General features: G+C 42.0%; 1 protein-coding gene across 2 annotated transcripts; it reads right to left on the bottom strand.

The window, feature by feature from the left end:
* Nucleotides 1–234: 234 nt before the first annotated feature.
* On the bottom strand, nucleotides 235–22,481 carry sgo1 (shugoshin 1). 2 transcript variants are annotated; one of them, XM_033012193.1, is made up of 9 exons: nucleotides 22,415–22,481; nucleotides 11,413–11,574; nucleotides 11,150–11,262; nucleotides 9,111–9,217; nucleotides 8,243–8,364; nucleotides 6,827–7,381; nucleotides 5,487–5,705; nucleotides 4,619–4,790; nucleotides 235–488 (listed from the first exon to the last, which is right to left on the bottom strand). In XM_033012193.1, exons 2-9 carry the CDS (start codon nucleotides 11,558–11,560, stop codon nucleotides 344–346), a joined length of 1,581 nt encoding a protein of 526 aa, XP_032868084.1. In that variant the 5' UTR covers nucleotides 11,561–11,574; nucleotides 22,415–22,481; the 3' UTR covers nucleotides 235–343. The 2 variants fall into 2 exon arrangements, with proteins under 2 accessions (XP_032868084.1, XP_032868075.1); XM_033012184.1 differs by having other exon boundaries at nucleotides 11,150–11,328; nucleotides 22,415–22,480.
* Nucleotides 22,482–22,510: the final 29 nt, after the last annotated feature.

The raw sequence follows: 22,510 nt of genomic DNA on the forward strand, positions 1-22,510 counted from the left end.
GAGAATGTTTAGTAGGTTAGGTGTATTAAATGCATTTTCGACTTACAATATTTTCAATTTACAATGGGTTTATCGGACGTAACCTCATCGTAAGTTGAGGAGCACCTGTACATGATACTGATTTAACTGCATGGTCTAAGCAGTTTGATAAAGAAATTAGGCATCACATAAATGACCAATTGTCAAATGGTGTGAAGATGTACTTAAAAAAAATAATTTCTAGAGCATCTAAGATACATTGGAAGCTATTAATTTTAATAGGACAAATAAAAAAACCAACATCAACCAAAACTAATACTAGAAATCTAAGCATTATCTCACAGTTCATATTTAGTGGAAATTATCAGCTGCCGACAAAAACTTCGTCGTATCTACTTAAAGATTGTTTTTTCCCAGATTTACGTTTTGATCCATCAGTCTTTTTCTGTTTGAATATTGGCGAATTCAAAAATTGGGTGTCAGTGTATTTGTCTCCTCTTCGCAATTTCCTGTTGAACAGATAAAAAATCAATTAATCCTTATGTCTGTTAGTTCTTCATGTTTAATAATGCTGGTCACTTCCTTAACCAATTGTGTTGTTGCTGATGCAAGAATTTCATTTGTTACTGGGTTTGGATGGACATTAAATTCTATAGATGTGGATAGATATAGAAGCAACACAGCACAAAACTTGATGAATTCAACATGACCATGGCCCTTATGTATTATGAAAGGTGTCTGTTTGTATGTATATCTGTTACAAGTTTAATGTTTGATGAAATGTTGGAAACAAATTCCACCAGCCTGGCTGTGTGGTCATTAAAATACAATACAATCACAAATATCTGAAATAGACAGCACAACCACTTGTAATTGTGCTATTTTTGTATCCAAACTGATTGAGAGGATCTCAAGACTGAAGCAAGATGACAAAAATTATTCTACTCCCCAGGGCAATCTACTTTGTGGATTAATCAACAGGAAAGTGAGGAAGTTCAGTATAAAGGTAACATTTGCTTAGAACCAGCTTCCATTGCAATTGCATTTATTCAAGTTTTATTAAATATTTCATAAATCATGAGGGAATATTCAAAATTGTAAAAGGAAAGAAAGGGGAAATTGGTGGAAAGAGAGTGCTGGCTGATTAAGGATAGAATTATTAAACTCAGGCACCCACAAGATGAGAACTGGAAGACAGGAAGTGTGAATTTGAGACTTTTAGGACTACACTTGATTACAGCACAGTGGAATTTGCAAACAAGGAAGACATTTTTTATAGACTGCAAAACCAGGAGTGAATGTGTGATTGTGAAAGATACATCTTCTAGATGCGCTAGGACGCATCCTCAGTGATGTGACCTAGGGTCATAGGGTGTTTCAGGTCTCACAACATCAGACACCCTCGCTCGGGCGACCCAGCCAGGGTTGATCAAGCCCCGACTTGCGTCCCAGCAGCAATCGCCCACGGATCAGCACTCTTAATCCAAAACCACCTAGTGGCTTTCTCTGCAGCTTCGCTTGCAGATTGAATGGCCCTCTTCTTTGCCAGCCCTGTAATGCCCAACTGGTTGAGGACTTTGCAGAGTGAGCGTCCTGCAAAGCCTCTGGAGCCCACCCTATGGGCTCATAGTACGTCTTCCAGTTGCTGTCCTGGCACATCACCACCAGTTCAATACAATACAATTTATTGTCATCTGAGCCTCAGTGAGGCTCAAACGAAATTCTGTTTCCACAGCCATACAAACAAAGACAATTTCCTAGACATGCACACAATTTAATTCACACAAACATCCATCACAGTGGACCCACTGTGATGGAAGGCAAAGTCTTTTCTCTCCCCTGTTCTGCATGTCTCTCCCGATATCCAAGCCCCAGGCGGGCGATGATAAGTCCCACGGCCATGAAGCCACGCGGGGCGATGTACGTCCCCGCTCCAGGTCGTTCCAACCCCGCGACACGGTCTGGAGAAGTCGCGTTGCGGGAGCTCCGGGAAGCGGTCTCTCTCTCCCCCCGGACACGCGAGCTCCCGATGTCCCGACAGTCCACCGGACCTGCGGCTGCGTTGCTGGAGCCTCCGAGCCTCAGAAGTCGAGTCGCAGCAGCGAGTCACCATCGCTCCCCACGTTCAGAGGCCGGCCAGCCCCACGATGGTGAGTAGTCCGCCGCTCCGCAGTCTCCCGAGCCCCCGGATCGTTCAGGTTGGAGGCCGCTCCACGGTGCTAGGCCCCAACGACAACGGAGACCCAACAGGGAAAAGGTAAGTCAGCCGAGGTGGAATGCAGAGGCCCCCTAACCAAGTCTGGTGTACGACAGCCCCCAATAAGAGCTTTTATGGATGATATTACCATCACCTACTTCCTGGGACCAATGTTGTGGTGATGGTAATATCATCCATAAAAGCTCTTATTGGGGGCTGTCGTACACCAGACTTGGTTAGGGGGCCTCTGCATTCCACCTCGGCTGACTTGGCCGCCATGTTCATGGCAAGAGCAAAAAGAATAACAGAAATGGTGCAGCCCGTTATTATTCCTTTTCCAAGCTGATGCCAGTCTGATGTTTCTGACCCAGAAGTCACCCTCAGCCTGAAATTATGGTAATAATCCAGGATCAGGACCTTGATCTTGCTGGGAACATGGTGTCGGTGTGGTGCAAGCTCAACCAGTTTGTGCGGTATGGACCCATAGGCATTGGCAAGGTCCAACCACAGAACAACTAGGTCGCTTCTGTTTTCATGGGCTTATCTAATGAGCTGCGTAACTACTCCAGTGTGCTCCAAGCAGCCGGGAACTCCCGGAATCCCACCCTTCTGCACTGATGGGTCGATGTAGCTGTTTTTGAGGCGAAACTCAGTTACTTAGGGAGATGATGCTGAAAAACACCTTCCCTTCGACGCTCAGCAGCGAGATTGACCGAAACTGATTAATGTTCTTTGAGTTTTCCCCTTTCGGAATCCAAACTCCCTCAGCGCTCCACTGGTCAGCAACTCTCCCCCTTCGCCATACCACCGTCAAGATCTTCCATAGGTGGCGAAGGAGCTCTGGGCAGCGCCTGTACACTATGTATGGTACGCCACTAGGGCCTGGAGCAGAGGCTGAGCGTGCCGCCTTGATGACCTCCACCTCCTTCAGACGCGGCTCCCTCAGATTGAACTCTGTTGTTGCGGGGGCTGGGCTGATGAGAGCTTTGTTGGGTTCGAACTCCTGTTCTCTCATTGGATCGTTCAGGGTGTCATGGAGGAAGTGATTTACTTCATCTGTTGAGCACGAGGCGGCCACTGCGCTAGTCTCAACGTAATCGCCTGGTAAAGCCAAAGGGATTGGAAATGAACGCAGCTCGCTTCCTAGCTCTCTCTTCCTCTTCTCCTGTGCCACTCTGCTCTGCGGAGGGTCATAAGACTTTTCCTTAGGATGTTTTGTAGGTCGGCCAAGGCTTGCTTCTCCTCTTCGGTAGATGTCTTGTACTGGTTTTTGAGGGTTTGAAGCTCCAGCCGCAGTTGATGTATTTTGGTGACCCTGCGGTTCATGGTGTAGGTGGTGGGCTTGGTGTTACCTTTCTCACGATGGCCAAATCTTTCCGTGGCATAACTGACAATGATGGCAGTCATTGTTTGGAGTCGGCGATCTACATCTCCTTTGGCTGTGGCTTGACTGATGTTGGTCACGTCTTTGTCAAACTGCAGCCATTCATTCCAGTTGCTGGCTGGGGGCCACTCAATCCATTGCTGTGGAACTACTCTGCAGGGGTTGGGAGACTCTAGTGTGTAGAGGGACTGGGCTCTGTGGGGCTCCTCCTGCGCCTCACCAGCTTTGTCAGCTCAGAGAATTATCAATTATGGGATTCATGTGAACTGGTATACATGTGGAATTTGGAAGTGATTGTATGTATGGAAGGCGCTAGGTCAGCTGAGGTGGTTTTGAATTGGTAAAGTGCATGGATAACAACGACACAGATAAGGACTAAATGGAAGCTCTTGTTCCATATTTTTATCTCCCTTGAGAGTTTAATCAATTGAATCAAATTAGCTCAATGCTACTCAAGGTGAGAAAATCAAATCTGCACTCATTATTTGCATCCTCATGCAAAATCTTCCAACGAATCTCAGCTAGAAATTCAAATAAAGATACAGACTGGCATTTCAGATACAATGCACATTTCCACAATATGAATTACACGATCAATAAATTAGGGAACACTATTGTATTACACAGTGTCTAATTGGTTATTATTATTTTGAACGAGAACTAGAGAAGCACTTCAAAGTTAATTTGAAATTGGGAAGCAGAAAACAAAATCCACATGGTTTCCTGAAAGTAATCAGACACCATTGTCTTTTAAGATGTGAAGACAAATTGAAAGATTTTTTCTTTACCTTCCAAGTCAAGTAGCTGCCTGGTCATAAGCTTTAAGGTTTATTAAGTGAATAAGTAAAAAAGGGGCAGATAATAATTACAAAGAATAAAAATGGTAATAAAAGATCAAGAGCTATTTCACACATTCAAGTAGGAACTTAAGAATGTGTGGAAAAGGTTCCTAAAGTGGAACTGGAGTGCACAATTCTAGAATAAGAGTTTAGAGGTGCCTTCGTCCAAAGGCACTTCCAAAGTAACTTTTTGGATATACAAGGATAAGTACAACTTACAAATGGAGACTGGGTTCCTTGTAATTTATAAGGATGGTGCATCGCCGTTTATGAGCAGCTTTGGGTGAAACCGTATTTGTTTTTTCTACCACATTCTTTTTCATGTTTACAGCGGGTAGTGATGAACAATTGGTGACATCGCTCAAGCTGAAACGATTTCCAAAGCCTTTCACTGTTTTGAGAAAAATGTTTGCATCAATAAAACATCGTAAAAAAATTTATTTTGTAAATACAGCTGTGCTCTAGGCATAGTTTCCCAATGGGCATTGCTGATTTTTTTTTAATACATTTACCAGAAATGAGCATTGTTTATAAGGAATTGTTAGTATATTCTGATTTAAAGTGTTTCGATTAATTAATTAGTGATCCAACACCAAAGTTTAAAATTCTTATTAATTTTCTTATATAAATCAAAACTTCAATAATACCCTTACAATAAACTAAAACGATACTAACCATCACATGAAATAAATCCAACGTAGAGCATCTCTTTGGTATAATTTCCTTTCACACTAGTCTAATTTAGTTTAAAGATACAAGGAAACAAGCCCTTCGGCTCAGAGTTCGCACTGACCAACAATCACCCATGCAAAAGTTCTATCCTACACACTCGGGACCATTTTACCGAAGTCAATTAACCTTCAAACCTGGAATGTGAGAGGAAACCAGAGCAGCCGGAAAAAACCCATGCGGTCACAGGGAGAACGTACAAACTCCACACAGACAGCCCCTGTAGTCAGGATCGAACCAGTTTCTGGTACTGCGAGACAGCAACTCTACCACTGTATGAGTGCCGACTACTCGAGCTAATACAATTTGGTAATAATATCCATACCCTGTTCCTTTAAGAATTTATTTATTTGCTTACCCATCCCACCATCTTGAATTTTCTCCCCTTCTTGTTCCAGTAATAAGCATTTCTTCAGTACAGGTTTGAGACATTCAACAATACGGCTTCCTTCAGAATTTAGAAAACGCTTCATGCCTTGGGGTTTGACAGAAATGTTTCTTGGTGTACCGCCCGACTCAATATGCAACTGCACATCCTTTTCAGTCTTTTTACAACCTTCATATTCATTGGGTATAACTATCGAACAAAATAAATTAGAACCACTTACTTTCACTGTTACTCTGCACAACCTATTATCCATAAAATAAAGACATTCAAATAATTAATGTCAACACCATTTCAAGAGTTTATCAGTTAAAAAGCAGACATTGTAAAAGGAATATGTGTGAACATGCACTCTAGGAATAAGACAATTAAAGCAGATTTCATTCCTTGTTCCCTTGGATGGGATAAAGCCACTGGTCAAGTGATACTTCATGACTTAAAAGCAGGAATTCTATCTATTCAGATGCAAATCTATTTCAAATATGGCAGTGGATTAAAGTCAGAACTTCAAAACTAAATCCTGGCCCAATATTCGTTAAGATAATCACACCAGGAAAGAGCTGGCCGTTCTCCCCTATCACAAGCATTGCAGTAAGTTGAAATCTCTCTCAACCAATTATCAGCTGGTACAAAAGGCAGGTAAGTACACAAACCACTTTGAGATTCTCTAACCACTTAATTCCAGTTGTTAACAAATCTGTGAATCCTTCAAACTACTTTAAATTATCCTTCAAAGAAAGGAAGTCAAAATACAAAAACCACCAACTGAGCAATGCAATATTTAGAGATTGACCAGTACTAGGTAACTAGTTGGTACACAAACTGCCCCCTCTCTGTGAACAACCTCCTCTCTAACTGCCCCCTCTCCGTGAACAACCTCCTCTCTAACTGCCCCCTCTCTGTGATTCCCCCCTGCTCTCCAACTGTACGACCACTCTCTCCAGGTAACTAGTTATTGGATTTCCTCATAAGACAGTACCAAGGCATTGACAAATAGTTCAAATATACAACAGCCTTTTCCTGCCCACATCACCCTTAATGGGTACCCATTTAGTATGAATAGAAGAAAAATGAAGCAGGAGCACTAGGATGTTAATGCAGAAATCAGCAAGGAAGTTGTTTCAATGCAGTACACTTCCAGTTCAGGGAAGTCTTGGAATATATATTGTACACAAAGTAAGTGCCCAATGCTGAGGATATCTACTTCTTATCCAGTATTGTAGCCAGGGAATAAGTAGTTATCAGAAAAATAGGTCGACAGAACCAGAGCAAGGCTAACAACTGATCAAAATGACAAATTTACTTCTACTTGCCATTGATCTGCTCCTCTTTCATTTCACGATCTTTGTGCACCCTTTTTTGGAGAGTTACACTTGATCTGCTTGATCTGAGGCTGGTGGTTAAAGCTGGTGTCCCTTCATTTTTAACTTCATTATAATTTGATTTTCTACGTCTTTTATCAGCAGGGGGTCTATAAAGGCCATCATCCAACTCATCTTCTGAACAGGTTTTGGTATTGTCCACATTCCCAACTGCAATTGATTCATCTTTCCTGCGAAAAGGTGTAAGATGAATGCACTCTTCATTATCAAAGTTATAAGTATCACTGCAATCCAGGTAATTTTGTTTTTCTTTTCTGGGTCGAAGCCTGGCAAACTTTTCTTCTTCATTTGCCCAAGATATTTCGGAGTCATTTTCAGAAATGTGAAAAGTGTCCAAGTGTCCAAGGCCACAGGGCTTTTTCCTCCCAGTTCGCCTTCTCCTTGAAACCCCCTTTGGCAACTCGAGTCTTTCAATATATTCATCATCAAATGAAGTTACTGCATTGCTATCAGAGACTGGCCTTAGATGATATGCAGATCTTCTCCCTTTTTGAAAACAAAAAAAATATTTTTTTAAACAAAGTCTTGAAATACTTAGAAATCACAGATTAATATCCTTTTGTTTAAATAGCAAATACGTTTGGGGAACAGACCTAAACAATTGGGGAAAGAAAAATTGCAAAGTTTGCTTTTGTTTAGCATTACAGTATTGAATGCAGGTTTGTCACACTTCCCAGGTCAAACATACATTCGACCTGTAAACTGAAACCAACATTTTCCATTAATTATCAAAATCATGGTAGGTTGGTTTAAGGTCAATAAACTGCTTTAAAAGAATCAAGAGTGTGTGTCATATGCACTAAATATAAACTGGAACAATGAAATTCTTATTTGCAAAGATAGACAAAAAAAGCTGGAGTAACTCAGCGAGACAGGCAGGGTCTCTGGAGAGAAGGAATGGGTGATGTTTCGGGGTCGAGACCCTTCTTCCGTACAGCCTGTCCCGCTGAGTTACTAGAGCTTTTTGTCTATCTTCGGTATAAACCAGCATCTAGTTGTTTCTTACACTAAATTCTTAATTGTTTCAGCTTTACTGGCACATTAGAAGCATCAATGATAAAAATACAATTAATTATCAGGTATTCTAAGTGAACTAGACCACCAAAATTTATTGCTAGAGCCAAACTACATAGAACACCCAGAGTAGTGTTGATGTAGGGTTGGTATTGGTTTATTATTGGCACATATGCCAAGATGGAGTGGGAAAACCTTACATGTTATCCAGGCAAATCCTGTAATCCTGTACGACAGGTACTCCTTCCAAGCTCACTGGAACTTCATGGAAGGAACTTTATCTTGATTTAAGAGTATTTTCTTCTCGTCCTTAAGATTAATGTGCAGTCTTACCACTTGATATCTTTACTGAAGTAGGTTGTTTGTCCTCTAGACTGGATACTACAGTTAAGTTCACTGCAGGTGTGTTGCAATCAGCTCCGGAGTTTTCCAATGAAATATCCTTTGCAACATCGCTGAAAAAAAGCCATTAAAAGAAAGACATTACACTGAGAAGTATTTTTTTTTACACACTTGTATACAAAAAGATAATTTGTCCAGATGTTTTCAAAATAATTCAAACTACTGTAGTTACAAAAAGGTTATATTAACAAAAGCAGGTGTTGTATCACATTTCCAGGAGGAAGTATTTGTTGGAGGAGAGAAAGCAAAGGTGCATATGGGATGGAATCCTTTTGAAGTTGCCAGAAAATGCACAGGTGCCTTGACCTTTATGCCCCTGTCCCACTTAGGAAACCTGAACGGAAACCTCTGGAGACTTTGCGCCCCACCCAAGGTTCCCGGAGGTTTTTGTCAGTCTCCCTACCTGCAACCTCCGGGAACCGCACGGAAACCTTGGGTGGGGCGCAAACTCTACAGAGGTTTCCGTTCAGATTTCCTAAGTGGGACAGGGGCATTAGGGGGCTGAGGTGGACGGTGAAGATCAGTCGAACATTTACCTCAGCCAGGAAGAAAAGGGACAAGAGCAGGATAATAAATGATTTGTGGTGACAGATTTTATCAACTATGTAGAGGAAAGCCACTATCATCAAAAGGACATAAACAACAGAAATACAGAAACTAAGGGCATGGAATGCAGTCCTTAAATGAAATGGGGCAGTAGGTACTGTAGTCAACATTGATGTTGGAGTCGAGCTTCTAGTTACCTGATATTTAAATTCTCCATCCCACACCAAATTCTAATATTTCATAATATACTCACTGAATGACAGGTTCAAAGGGCGACGAACAATTTGGTAAACCATGCACCAAATCCTGTTCAAAGATGCTTAGATTTTCTCTGACAGAATCGGGGATGAATCTCAAATTCTGTAACAACCATAACACTGGGTATTACAATGGTTCTTCATTATTTATGCTTTGCTGAAAAAATGTCTAACTCAATTTTAGCACAATACTTCAATCAGTAAAAAAAGTCATGCTTTCTCATGCAAATGTGGATTATTCTCGGGAGAACCAAGCTAGTAACTGTGATGATGGCCATCACTATTAGGACCAAACATTTTAATGTAATCGGTTTTACAAAAGGCCTGTATCTGCAATGATTTATTTTCATAACAGACGTTGACTGGCCTACTGAATGCAACTATTGAAAACTTTAAAAACAAATAAAATCTTGAAATCTCTTGTAAATAAACATTAAATATTTAGAATTGTTATCAACACATCCAACTTGGCTGAACAAATGGAGCCATTATTAGTTTCAACAAATGTAATCATTTCAAATATTACTCCCATTTACAAAACTAAAATGCCTGGCAATGGATTACAAGGTCTTCTATTTCACATTTGAGATCAGAGGACAGGGATGATAACCATATAACCATATAACAATTACAGCACGGAAACAGGCCATCTCGACCCTTCTAGTCCGTGCCGAACACGTATTCTCCCCTAGTCCCATATACCTGCGCTCAGACCATAACCCTCCATTCCTTTCCCGTCCATATAACTATCCAATTTATTTTTAAATGATAAAAACGAACCTGCCTCCACCACCTTCACTGGAAGCTCATTCCACACAGCCACCACTCTCCGAGTAAAGTAGTTCCCCCTCATGTTACCCCTAAACTTCTGTCCCTTAATTCTCAAGTCATGTCCCCTTGTTTGAATCTTCCCTACTCTCAGTGGGAAAAGCTTATCCACGTCAACTCTGTCTATCCCTCTCATCATTTTAAAGACCTCTATCAAGTCCCCCCTTAACCTTCTGCGCTCCAAAGAATAAAGCCCTAACTTGTTCAACCTTTCTCTGTAACTTAGTTGCTGAAACCCAGGCAACATTCTAGTAAATCTCCTCTGTACTCTCTCTATTTTGTTGACATCCTTCCTATAATTAGGCGACCAAAATTGTACACCATACTCCAGAATTGGCCTCACCAATGCCTTGTACAATTTTAACATTACATCCCAACTTCTATACTCAATGCGATTTATAAAGGCCAGCACACCAAAAGCTTTCTTTACCACCCTATCTACATGAGATTCCACTTTCAGGGAACTGTGCAGTTATTCCCAGATCCCTCTGTTCACCTGCATTCTTCAATTCCCTACCATTTACCATGCACTTCCTATTTTGATTTGTCCTGCCAAGATGTAGCACCTCACACTTATCAGAATTAAACTCCATCTGCCATCTTTCAGCCCACTCTTCCAACTGGCATAAATCTCTCTGTAGACTTTGAAAATCTATTTCATTATCCACAACCCCTCCTATCTTAGTATCATCGGCATACTTACTAAAAATAAGAAATGTCTTCATCCATGGGTAAGCAAAGTACACTTTAAATGGATCGTTTGCAATCATGTATTGTCTTTCTGCAAACTGGTTAGCACGCAACAAAAAAGCTTTTCATTGTTCATGTGATAAACTAAACCAAAAAGAGCAGAAGGCTGTGGCCTCGAGGTCTCTACATCTTTTAGCTTAGCAGTCGAGCAATTTTGCCACTGACCCCTCACAAGCAGCAAGGATGCGGTCATACCCTTTAGAAGATTGAGACACAAACTTCCCTTCACCAAAGCTATAAGCTTTTCAAACTGTAAAAATCATACTGATCATTCATTTACTCATTTTTATTTTGGTACTTAATAACCTTTTCAGATCTAACATTTATAAACTACACTGAGAAAAAATCCAAGACTTTAAAATAGTTTCCATAACTTGATACAACACAAATTAACGGCATTTATTATTAATGAATGATGACAAATTTAAAATAAATACAATTGGATTTGGTTCAATACCTCAACTTGATCTTCAAGCTGTTTTTTTAGCATAAGAATGTAGAACATCATTGCTTGTCGTTCTTTTTTCAATGCCAAAATGATATCAGATGCAACTCTCAGTTTCTTCTTTTCTGCTTGTACAGACAAAGCTAGGCTCTGATTGTTTGCTTGGATACTTTTAGTGAAAGAGCTCTTATCTGTCAAATGTTTAAAAACAAGTTTCAAAAGCACTGGTAGAAACTGAAAATGAAATTTTAGTAGAAATAAAATTCAATGCTTACTCAGTACTTTGGAAGTAACTTTTGAACTCAGGGCATGTTTAGATCTGTTGATTTTAGCCAGATTCTGATTTCGTTTTTCTTTCATTCGTTCCTTGATAGCTTCTAGATTTTCTTGGAATGACATCTTTTGACAGTTTTCAAAAGCCATCTTCTTTCTTAATCCTTTATTATTTGGATACAAAAGAGATGTTAAACATTGTTGAAGTTGTAAGAAAAATGGCGAGAAAAGTTTGTTCCTTGCACTTCTTTTACTCCCAGTCCACCCTGGCACGCTTGGTTCCAGAGCCTTGGCTTATTATCCGTTTTGACAAACCAGAGGTCACGACCTTTAGGGGGCTGAGACACCGGCCCGCAAACAAGGCCACGGAAGTCAGCTATGGGAACAGATCAGCCAGAATTCCAGAGCCCCGGTTGCAAGCAAGGCTGTGGAGTTGGAGTAATTTTGGTGCTGCTGGAGTCGGAGTCGGTAAAAATGTCCCTATCTCCGACTTCACCATATATTTCAGAGACTATGTAAATTGGCATAAAACACCTTAAACCATAAAATGAATGATGGTCAGATTTTGCAAAATCTATTTATCTATATCTATATATAAATATCTATCTATCTATCTATCTATCTATCTATCTATCTATCTATCTATCTATCTATCTATCTATCTATCTATCTATCTATCTATCTATCTATCTATCTATCTATCTATCTATCTATCTATCTATCTATCTATCTATCTATCTATCTATCTATCTATCTATCTATCTATCTATCTATCTATCTATCTATCTATCTATCTATCTATCTATCTATCTATCTATCTATCTATCTATCTATCTATCTATCTATCTATCTATCTATCTATCTATCTATCTATCTATCTATCTATCTATCTATCTATCTATCTATCTATCTATCTATCTATCTATCTATCTATCTATCTATCTATCTATCTATCTATCTATCTATCTATCTATCTATCTATCTATCTATCTATCTATCTATCTATCTATCTATCTATCTATCTATCTATCTATCTATCTATCTATCTATCTATCTATCTATCTATCTATCTATCTATCTATCTATCTATCTATCTATCTATCTATCTATCTATCTATCTATCTATCTATCTATCTATCTATCTATCGATCTATCTATCTATCTATCTATCTATCTATCTATCTATCTATCTATCTATGACTATATATCTATATTACTAAAAGTCTGATCTTGACCACTTCCTGTTGTTCTGTATATTGATTTTAGAAAAAACGCTGCCACTTACGGCTGTGATTTTTGGCCATCTTACTCAAGAGTCCCCCTCCGCTGTGCAGGACAAGAGGATTGTTCTCATCGATGAAAAATAAAAGAGTTATTAGTGTTTAAAAAATGTTGAGATTCTCTCTCCTGAAGGCCATGCCCCTTCTGGAGGGACTATAAAAGAAGTGTTGAGTGCCTCAGTCAGTCTCTGCAAGATGGGGGAGCGAGAGGTTCACATCTCTGTCGCAGCTGCGAATAACACTGAACATATGTCTACTAAACTGTGAGTATGGTTTTACTGACCTCGAGTGCCCTTAATGTGGTTTGAAAATGAAAATGTGGTTGGTTTGAAATAAAGCACAGCAAATGGTGGTTGGTTTGAAATAACACACTGCAAATGGTGGTTGGTTTGAAATAAAGCACTGCAAATGGTGGTTGGTGGTGGTTGGTTTGAAATAGCAAATGATTAAAAGTCTAAACTTGACAACTTCCTGTTTGCACTGTATATTGATTTTAGATAAAACACTACCACTTACATCTGTGATTTTTGGCCATCTTACTCGTCCCCCTCAGCTCATCAAATGCAGAGGATTCTTCCCATCAATGAAAAATAAAAGTGTTATTAGTGTTTATAAAATGTTGAGAATCTCTCTCCTGTCAATTATGCCATGAAGGCCACGCCCCTTCTGGTGGGATGGGGAGGGATTATAAAACCTGGAAGTGTGGGTGTGGCTCAGTCTCTGCAAGATGGGGGAGGGAGAGGTAACGACTCTGTCTGAGCTGTAAATCAACTGAACACACTGAATGTCTACTGAACTGTGAGTGTGGTGTTTAGTGTGGTTTTACCCTGCTTGAAATGGTATGAAACTGCATTTGAATGTGGTGGCCTTGCATCCTGCTCGAAGTGGCATGAAACAGCACTTGCATTTGGTGGCCCTGCACCCTGCTTGAAGTGGTAGGAAACTGCACTTGAGTTTAGTGGCCTTGCACCCTGCTTGACGTGGTATGAAACTGCACTTGAATTTGGTGGCCTTGCACCCTGCTTGAAATCGAATTTCAAGGAATAGATGCGAGTCAACTGTCAGCCCACCAGTCGTGAGTGAGCTGTCAGCACATCAGGCTTGAGTGACCGAGTTGCCACCCCAAGAATCCATTTGGCCTACAATGTCAATACTAGCCCTCTGGAAACCAGTCCATTCAGCCCACAACACCCATACTAGCACTTCAGAAAGCTCCCCCCCCCCCCCAACCAATATTGGAATTGGCGGAGAGGTGGAATATTGCGTTGGGGACCAGCCCTCCCATATGAACATGGGACACAACGGGTCCCACTTAGTCTAGTAACCTTCTAAATGGTCCTTCCATAAGCTATGGTATGGTCCAATTCTTCATTACCTCATTACAGACATCGGACTTTGTCCCTAGAACTGTTGCACTACAATGCTGAGAACTATATTCTGCACTATTGTACTCGAGTTTGCTTGATTGTATCTATGCATGACATTATCTGATTTGATTGCATGCAAAATAAAGCTTTTCACTGCACCTCTGTGCACGTGACAATAATAAACATCCCCTCGCCCCGCTTCTCCATTGACACCATTGTTTTTATAGCAAGGCCTATTGCACGATAGCAGAACCACCTACATTACACTAGGCCAGACATCTGTAAAGACTGTAGTGTATATAATGGTAACTGTAACTTTAAGTACTAAAATGGTATGATTTGTGTCATGTGATATATACTATATCTTATGTCAAGAATTGATAAACCTTTACCATGTACTGTGAGCGAATGGACATGTTTTTTTACTGCAAATTACATTATTGAAGCTGAAGAGAGAGGATGATCAAGTGCAGGTAAGAGCACAAAACAAGGCCATCCAGGAACAAAAGAAAGCCATCCTGAAGTTTATGAAACTCTCACCAACATCCTAACCCCAGAGAAAGCAAGGAAAGTTTCATTTGAGACTGTTCTCTCAAAACCTGATGATCACTTTAACCCTAAGCCCATAGAGATTGCAGAAAGTTACAAATTCCACACAAGAAACCTGAAGTCTGGTGAGACTGGGCGAGTACATTACCTCATTAAAGAAGTTGTCTCTACACTGCAATTTTGTGCCATTTATGGATCGAACTTTGCATGATAGATTTGCATGTGAAATGCTGGATGAGCGAATCCAATCAAAATTACTGAACACACCAGCCCTTATCTTTGATTTGGCATGCAAAACTGCTTTGGCCATGGAGATGGCATGTCAAAGTGCACACGAGTTTCAACCAACACATGCTGGCACAGTCAACGGTCAAAAGGCAGTTCCAAAACATGACAAGACAGGGATAAGGACTTCACAGGAAAGTTCTGGGAAAAGCGCAGATATACAATACAATACCGTTTATTTGTCATTTGAATCTCACACGAAGTTCAAACGAAATTTGGTTTCTGCAGTCATACACAAGAAAAGAACCAAGACACACACCAACACAATTTACACAAACATCCATCACAGTGAATCTCCTCCTCACTGTGATGGAAGGCAAAGTCTTGTCTCTCCCCTGCTCTCCATTCTTCTCCCGACGTCAAAGTCAAAGCCCCCGGTGGGCGCTAGCAAGTCCCGCGGCCATTTACAATACAATACAATTTATTTGTCATTTGAACCCCATTGAGGTTCAAACAAAATGTTGTTTCTGCAGTCATACACACAAGAAAGAACCAAGACACAACACAATTTACACAAACATCCATCACAGCGCATCTCCTCCTCGCAGTGATGGAAGGCAAAGACTTATCTCTCCCCCGCACTTCCCATTCCCTTCCCGATGTCAGAGTCAAAGTCAAAGCCCCCGGCGGGCGATGGTAATTGTCCCACGGCCATTAAAGCCACGCCGGGTGATGCAAGGCCACGCTCCGGGTCTTGTTGTTGGAGCCCCCGGCGGGCGCTAGCAAAGTCCCGCAGCCATTCCAAGCCGCGCGGGGCGGTGATGTAATGCCCCGCTCCAGGTACTCTTCAACCCCGCAACTCGGGCGGGAGAAGTCGCCGTTGCGGAAGCCCCGAAAAGCGGTCTCGCAGCAGGGACCCACGGGCTCCCGGTGTCACTGTCCACCAGACCTGTGGTTAGCCTCCGAATCCTCGGGGTCGGGTCGCAGCAGCTCACCACCACCGCTCCTCCCGCTCCGAACTCGGCCAGCTCCACGATGGTGAGTAGGTCCGCAGCCTCGCGACTGGAGCCCCAGGTCGTTCCTGCTGGAGGCCGCTCCATGGTGCTAGGCCCCAACGACAACGGAGACCAGACAGAGAAAAGGTCGGGTTCTCCGTGCAGGGGATAGATTTTTAAAAGTCCCCCCCACCCCCCACACACATACACATAAAAATAAAATAAAAACTACATTCAAACGAGACAAAAAATAATAAAAAGACAGACGGACTGCAGAGGCCGCTGCAACGCGAGTCGAGCTGCCGACCGACCACTTAAAGCCGCGCCCGGGCGATGCAAGGCCCTGCTCCGGGGTCTTGATGTTGGAGCCCCTGGTGGACGCTAGCAAGTCCCGCGGCTGATTAAGCCGCGCCGGGCGATGTAAGGCCCCTCTCCAGGTCACTTTCAACCCCGCAATTCGGGCGGGAGAAGTTGCCGTTGAGCTCCCGATGTCACTGTTCACCGGACCCGCGGCCGGAGCCTCCGAGCTCCACGGTGCTAGGCCCCAACGACAACGGAGACCCGACAGGGAAATGGTTGGGTTCCCGTACAGGGACGAGATCTAAAAGCTTCCCCCCCACACACATACACAAGTTGTCAATAGTTGTTGCAAGTTACGTCAATAGGCAAACGTTGATGGGCAAATATTGGCTCCGCTTACTGAAACTGGAAATCTGTATTCCAAGTCGAAGACCAACACAACTGGATCAGTTATAACATATAACATATAACAATTACAGCACGGAAACAGGCCATCTCGGCCCTACAAGTCCGCGCCGAACAATTTTTTTTCCCTTAGTCCCACCTGCCTGCACTCATACCATAACCCTCCATTCCCTTCTCATCCATATGCCTATCCAATTTATTCTTAAATGATACCAACGAACCTGCCGCCACCACTTCCACTGGAAGCTCATTCCACACCGCTACCACTCTGAGTAAAGAAGTTCCCCCTCATGTTACCCCTAAACTTCTGTCCCTTAATTCTGAAGTCATGTCCTCTTGTTTGAATCTTCCCTATTCTCAAAGGGAAAAGTTTGATCACACCAACTCTGTCTATCCCTCTCATCATTTTAAAGACCTCTATCAAGTCCCCCCTTAACCTTCTGCGCTCCAGAGAATAAAGACCTAACTTATTCAACCTATCTCTGTAACTTAGTTGTTGAAATCCAGGCAACATTCTAGTAAATCTCCTCTGTACTCTCTCTGTTTTGTTGACATCCTTCCTATAATTGGGCGACCAAAATTGTACACCATACTCCAGATTTGGTCTCACCAATGCCTTGTACAATTTTAACATTACATCCCAGCTTCTATACTCAATGCTCTGATTTATAAAGGCTAGCATTCCAAAAGCTTTCTTTACCACCCTATCTATATGAGATTCCACCTTCAAGGAACTATGCACGGTTATTCCCAGATCCCTCTGTTCAACTGTATTCTTCAATTCCCTACCATTTATCATGTACGTCCTATTTTGATTTGTCCTGCCAAGGTGTAACACCTCACATTTATCAGCATTAAACTCCATCTGCCATCTTTCAGCCCATTTTTCCAAATGGCCTAAATCACTCTGTAGACTTTGGAAATCCTCTTCATTATCCACAACACCCCCTATCTTGGTATCATCTGCATACTTACTAATCCAATTTACCACCCCTTCATCCAGATCATTGATGTACATGACAAACAACAAAGGACCCAACACAGATCCCTGAGGCACCCCACTAGTCACCTGCCTCCAACCCGACAAACAGCCATCCACCATTACCCTCTGGCTTCTCCCATTCAGCCACTGCTGAATCCATCTTGCTATTCCTGCATTTATACCCAACAGTTTAACCTTCTTAACCAACCTTCCATGAGGAACCTTGTCAAAGGCCTTACTAAAGTCCATATAGACAACATCCACTGCTTTACCCTCGTCAATTTCCCTAGTAACCTCTTCAAAAAATTCAAGAAGATTAGTCAAACATGACCTTCCAGGCACAAATCCATGTTGACTGTTCCTAATCAGACCCTGTTTATCCAGATGCTTATATATATTATCTTTAAGTATCTTTTCCATTAATTTGCCCACCACTGAAGTCAAACTAACAGGTCTATAATTGCTAGGTTTACTCTTAGAACCCTTTTTAAACAATGGCAGTTATTGCAGAAACATCATGCTATGTTCATTGACAGCTACAATAGAATATAGGGCGAGCAAGCACAAATCAGGACTCAACGCGACGTGGAAACTGTCTACTGTAGACCGTGACCAGTGCCACAGTCGCTGAAAGGTAACGTGGAAGCTGTAATCTGGTTACTGATTATAAGCCACTTCTCACTATTCTTGGTCCTTGGTCAGCAATACCTACAGTGGCAGCTTTGAGGATGCAGCGCTCGGCAGTTCTCCTGTCACAGTGCAACTCCAGAATTGAGTACCGTAGCTCAAAAGAAAATGCCATCGCTGAAGCATTGTCGCTTTTGCCTCATGAAGAATCAGATGTGGACACTGAAGGTGCTATCTATGTCACAGAAGCAGTGGATAATGACTTTTCAGTCATAGCAGCTGAAATTGCTGCTGAAAGTCAAAAGGACACAGTGCTAAAACAAGTAAGCGAATAAACTTTGTGTGGATGGTCAGAAATAAAACAATGTACTAATGAACTAAAACCACATCACAATAGACGACATGAACTATCATGTGAGCAAGGCTGTATTAAATGGGGTCACAGGGTAATAGTACCCATTTTTTTCAGACAAAGAACATTTAAAGAACTCCAAAGTGGACACACAGATATTGTAGGATGAACTCTCCAGCCAAAGTTGCATGTATTGCCCAGGATTGGACAATGACATAGAAGCAATGGCAAGAAAATGTATCACTTGTCAGAGTTGTGGAAGTAGGCCTGCCCAAACCCCTTTGCAAACATGGTCTTGGCCTACTAGACCTTTTCAGAGGGTTCATGTGGATTTTTTGTGAACATGGGAATAATAATTTTCTTGTTTTGGTAGATAGCCACTCAAAGTGGATTGAGGTGATACATACAAGTACAAACACAACCACAGAAAGAACAATAGACGCATTGCAGTCTATCTTTGCATGTCATGGATTACCTGAAGAGCTTGGCTCTGACAACAACCCCCAATTTGGTTCTGCACTGTTCCAATCTTTCATGAAGCTAAATGGTATCAAGTGTATCTTAGTGCCAACTTATCAGCTGGCATCTAATGGCACAGCTGAAAGGTCAGTCAGGATAGTCAAAGGAGCTCTCAAGAAATAAGTTCTTGAAGGGAATTCAAAATTCAGTATGTCACAGCAGTGAGCTATTTACTGAAATATCGTACCACGCCACAAGCTACCACACGGTATACCACAGCTGAACTTCTCATGAAAAGGCTCAGAACGAGACCGAGTTTGGTTCTACCCAACCCATCTCCCATGGTTGAACGCAAACAATCTGATCAGAAAGTCAAAAAGAACGTGGGTTCAATGCTCTTGATCAGGTTTGTGTTCTCAGCCCCCCCTTACAAAGCAAATAAATGGGAGGTGGGAACAGTAGTTGAAGTGTGGTACCAGGAGGCTCTTGGTAGAAATTGGAGGACGTGTTTGAAGTGTGTACATACAGTGCCCTCCATAATATTTGGGGCAAACACCCATAATTTATTTGCCTCTGTGCTCCACAATTTGAGATTTATAATAGAGAAAAAAAAAGTCAGTGCACATTGTCAGATTTTAATAAAGGCCATTTTTATACATTTTGGTTTCACCATGTAGAAATTACAGTTGTGTTTATACATAGTTCCCCCCCCCACATTTCAGGGCACCATAATGTTTGGGACACATGGCTTCACGGGTGTAATTGCTCAGGAGTGTTTAATTTCATCCTTAATGCAGGTATAAGAGAGCTCACAGCACCTAGTCTATCCTCCAGTCTTTCCATCACCTTTGGAAATTGTTATTGCTGTTTATCAACATGAGGACCAAAGTTGTGCCAATTAAGTCAAATAGACCATTATGAGACTGAGAAATAAGAATAAAACTGTTTGAGACATCAGCCAAACCTTAGGCTTACTAAACTGTTCGGAACATCATTAAGAAGAGAGCACTGGTGAGCTCACTAATTGCAAAGGAACTGGCTGGCCAAGGAAGACCTCCACAGCTGATGACAGAAGAATTATCTCTATAATCCTCAAACACCTGTCCAACAGCTCAGAAACACTCTTCAGGAGTCAGGTGTGGATTTGTCAATGACCACTGTCCGTAGGAAACTTCATGAACAGAAATACAGAGGCTACACTGCAAGATCCAAACTACTGGTTAGCCGCAAAAGTGGATGGCCAGGTTACAGTTTGCCAAGAAGTACTTAAAAGAACAACCACAGTTCTGGAAAAGGGTCTTGTGGACAGACGAGACAAAGATTAACTTATATCTGAGTGGTGGCAAGAGCAAAGTATGGAGGAGAGAAGGAACTGCCCAAGATCCAAAGCATACCATCTCATCTGTGAAACACAGTGATGGGGGTGTTATGGCCTGGGCATGTATGGCTGCTGACTTAAGTGATTGGCTCACTTATCTTCATTGATGATACAACTGCTGATGGTAGTAGCATAATGAATTTTGAAGTGTATAGACACATCCTATCTGTTCAAGTTCAAACAAATGCCTCAAAACTCATTGGCCAGCAGCTCATTCTACAGCAAGACAATAATCCCAAACATACTGCTAAAGCAACAAAGGAGTTTTTCCAAAGCTAAAAAATGGTCAATTCGTGAGTGGCCAAGTCAATCACCCAATCTGAACCCAAGTAAGCATGCCTTTTATATGCTGAAGATAAACCTGAAGGGGATTAGCACCTCAAACAAGCATAAGCTAAAGATGGCTGCAATATAGGCCTGGCAGAGCATCACCAGAGAAGTCACCCAGCAACTAACAATGTCCATGAATCAAATAAATAAATGATAGGTCTTTGTCCCAAACATTATGGAGGGCACTGTAAACCATATGATCCCAGCAAGGGATGAACCGATACAAGAGCAAAGCATAGTCAAAGAAGTAGATCTGATGAAGGGTTTCAGCGCGAAACGTTGCCTATTTCCTTCGCTCCATAGATGCTGCTGCACCCTCTGAGTTTCTCCAGCACTTTTGTCTACCTTCGATTTTCCAGAATCTGTAGTTCCTTCTTAAACAAGAAGTAGATCTGTCAGGCTTTGGTATTATTCCAAGTTCAGATGTAAAATCAGAGTCTTCAAAGTCGAGACAAAGGTAAATGATCATGAACATTGTTCCAGAACAAGGGGTCACAGTTTAAGGATAAGGGGGAAATCTTTTAGGACCGAGATGAGGAAAACATTTTTCACACAGAGAGTGATGAATCTCTGGAATTCTCTGCCACAGAATGTAGTTGAGGCCAGTTGTTTGGCTATATTTAAGAGGGAGTTAGATATGGCCCTTGTGGCTAAAGGAATCAGGGGATATGGAGAGAAGGCAGGTTCGGGATACTGAGTTGGATGATCAGCCATGATCATATTGAATGGCGGTGCAGGCTCGAAGGGTCGAATGGCCTACTCCTGCACCTATTTTCTATGTTTCTATGAACTTGACTCTCCTTTCAAACCACAACCTGACACTGCCCCTGAACCACTCAGGAGATCAGAAAGAGTGCGTAATCCAGTCGTCAGATTACATTCATAAAATTACTCGTTTATCTAATTGACAAGTTATTTTAATTTCTAAGGGGAGAGCAGTATATAATGGTAACTAACTTTAAGTAGAGTATGGTTTGATTTGTGTCATGTGATATATTCGATATCTTATCAGTCTCGTGAATGTGTGAGTATGCGCAGTGAACTTTTTTGAAATAAATAACCCTCGCTGGCAACAGCGTGTACTGAAAACCTGTGTTCGCTTCTATCTACATGCCGAAGCTGTAATATCTTACAACATCTGTAAAGAGAGTAACCGCCGGGGTCAACGACCTCTCACCTCAATGTACAATTGTAACACGATACGAAGCCGACTGGAAACCCATGAGATATATATTAGGCTCCATGGTCTGGCCGTGCTCTTTAGCGTTACATGTAGTTCTGTTATAACTCGTGTTCATGCCGACTCCCCGTTGTTCAATACAGTCAGTCTCCGATTCTCACAAGATGAAATGTCATTGGCAGTGAACGTTAACTCATGGACCCCATGTCGTGCGCCGCAGTAACTCCAGTAGATACCTCCGTTTGTATTTCAACTGGCGGGTGCTGGGGTTCAGCATTTACTCGGGTGGTGTTTGCCCTTTCTTTCGTTCGCAGAAGCGGGCTTCCACGAAAGAAAACTGTCCGTGAACCGGACGGTCCAAGCCCCGCTACACCCGCCTCCCTCCTCTCTCCCTCCCTCCTCCTCTCTCCTCTCTCTCCCTCCCTCTCCTCCTCGTCAGTAAGACGATGGGTTTGCTGGATGCTTGCTAAACCAATTCATAGTTAAAACTATGGCGCACCAAGTAATCAGCGCCCGAGCCGGTCCCCTCGGGGTTTGCGCTAGGGAAGGGAAGGGAGTAACGGGATGAAACTTACAAGAACGGATCCGCCGATCATTCACACAACCTCGTCCCTCAACCGCCGCACGTTCCAAATAAACGATTTAAACTCGGCCATGGCCGCATGCTATTG

This window comes from Amblyraja radiata, chromosome 2 (genome assembly GCF_010909765.2).
Source record: "Amblyraja radiata isolate CabotCenter1 chromosome 2, sAmbRad1.1.pri, whole genome shotgun sequence".
NCBI lineage: Eukaryota > Metazoa > Chordata > Chondrichthyes > Rajiformes > Rajidae > Amblyraja > Amblyraja radiata.

Excerpts from the sequence above, each read along its gene's own strand:
- sgo1 (XM_033012184.1), bottom strand. The coding sequence starts at position 11,560 with ATGGCTTTTGAAAACTGTCAAAAGATGTCATTCCAAGAAAATCTAGAA. Across the intron at positions 11,329-11,412 it reads AGTTACTTCCAAAGTACTGA|ATAAGAGCTCTTTCACTAAA; the intron begins GTAAGCATTGAA and ends AACATTTGACAG. Across the intron at positions 489-4,618 it reads AAGGAACCCAGTCTCCATTT|GAAATTGCGAAGAGGAGACA; the intron begins GTAAGTTGTACT and ends TCTGTTCAACAG.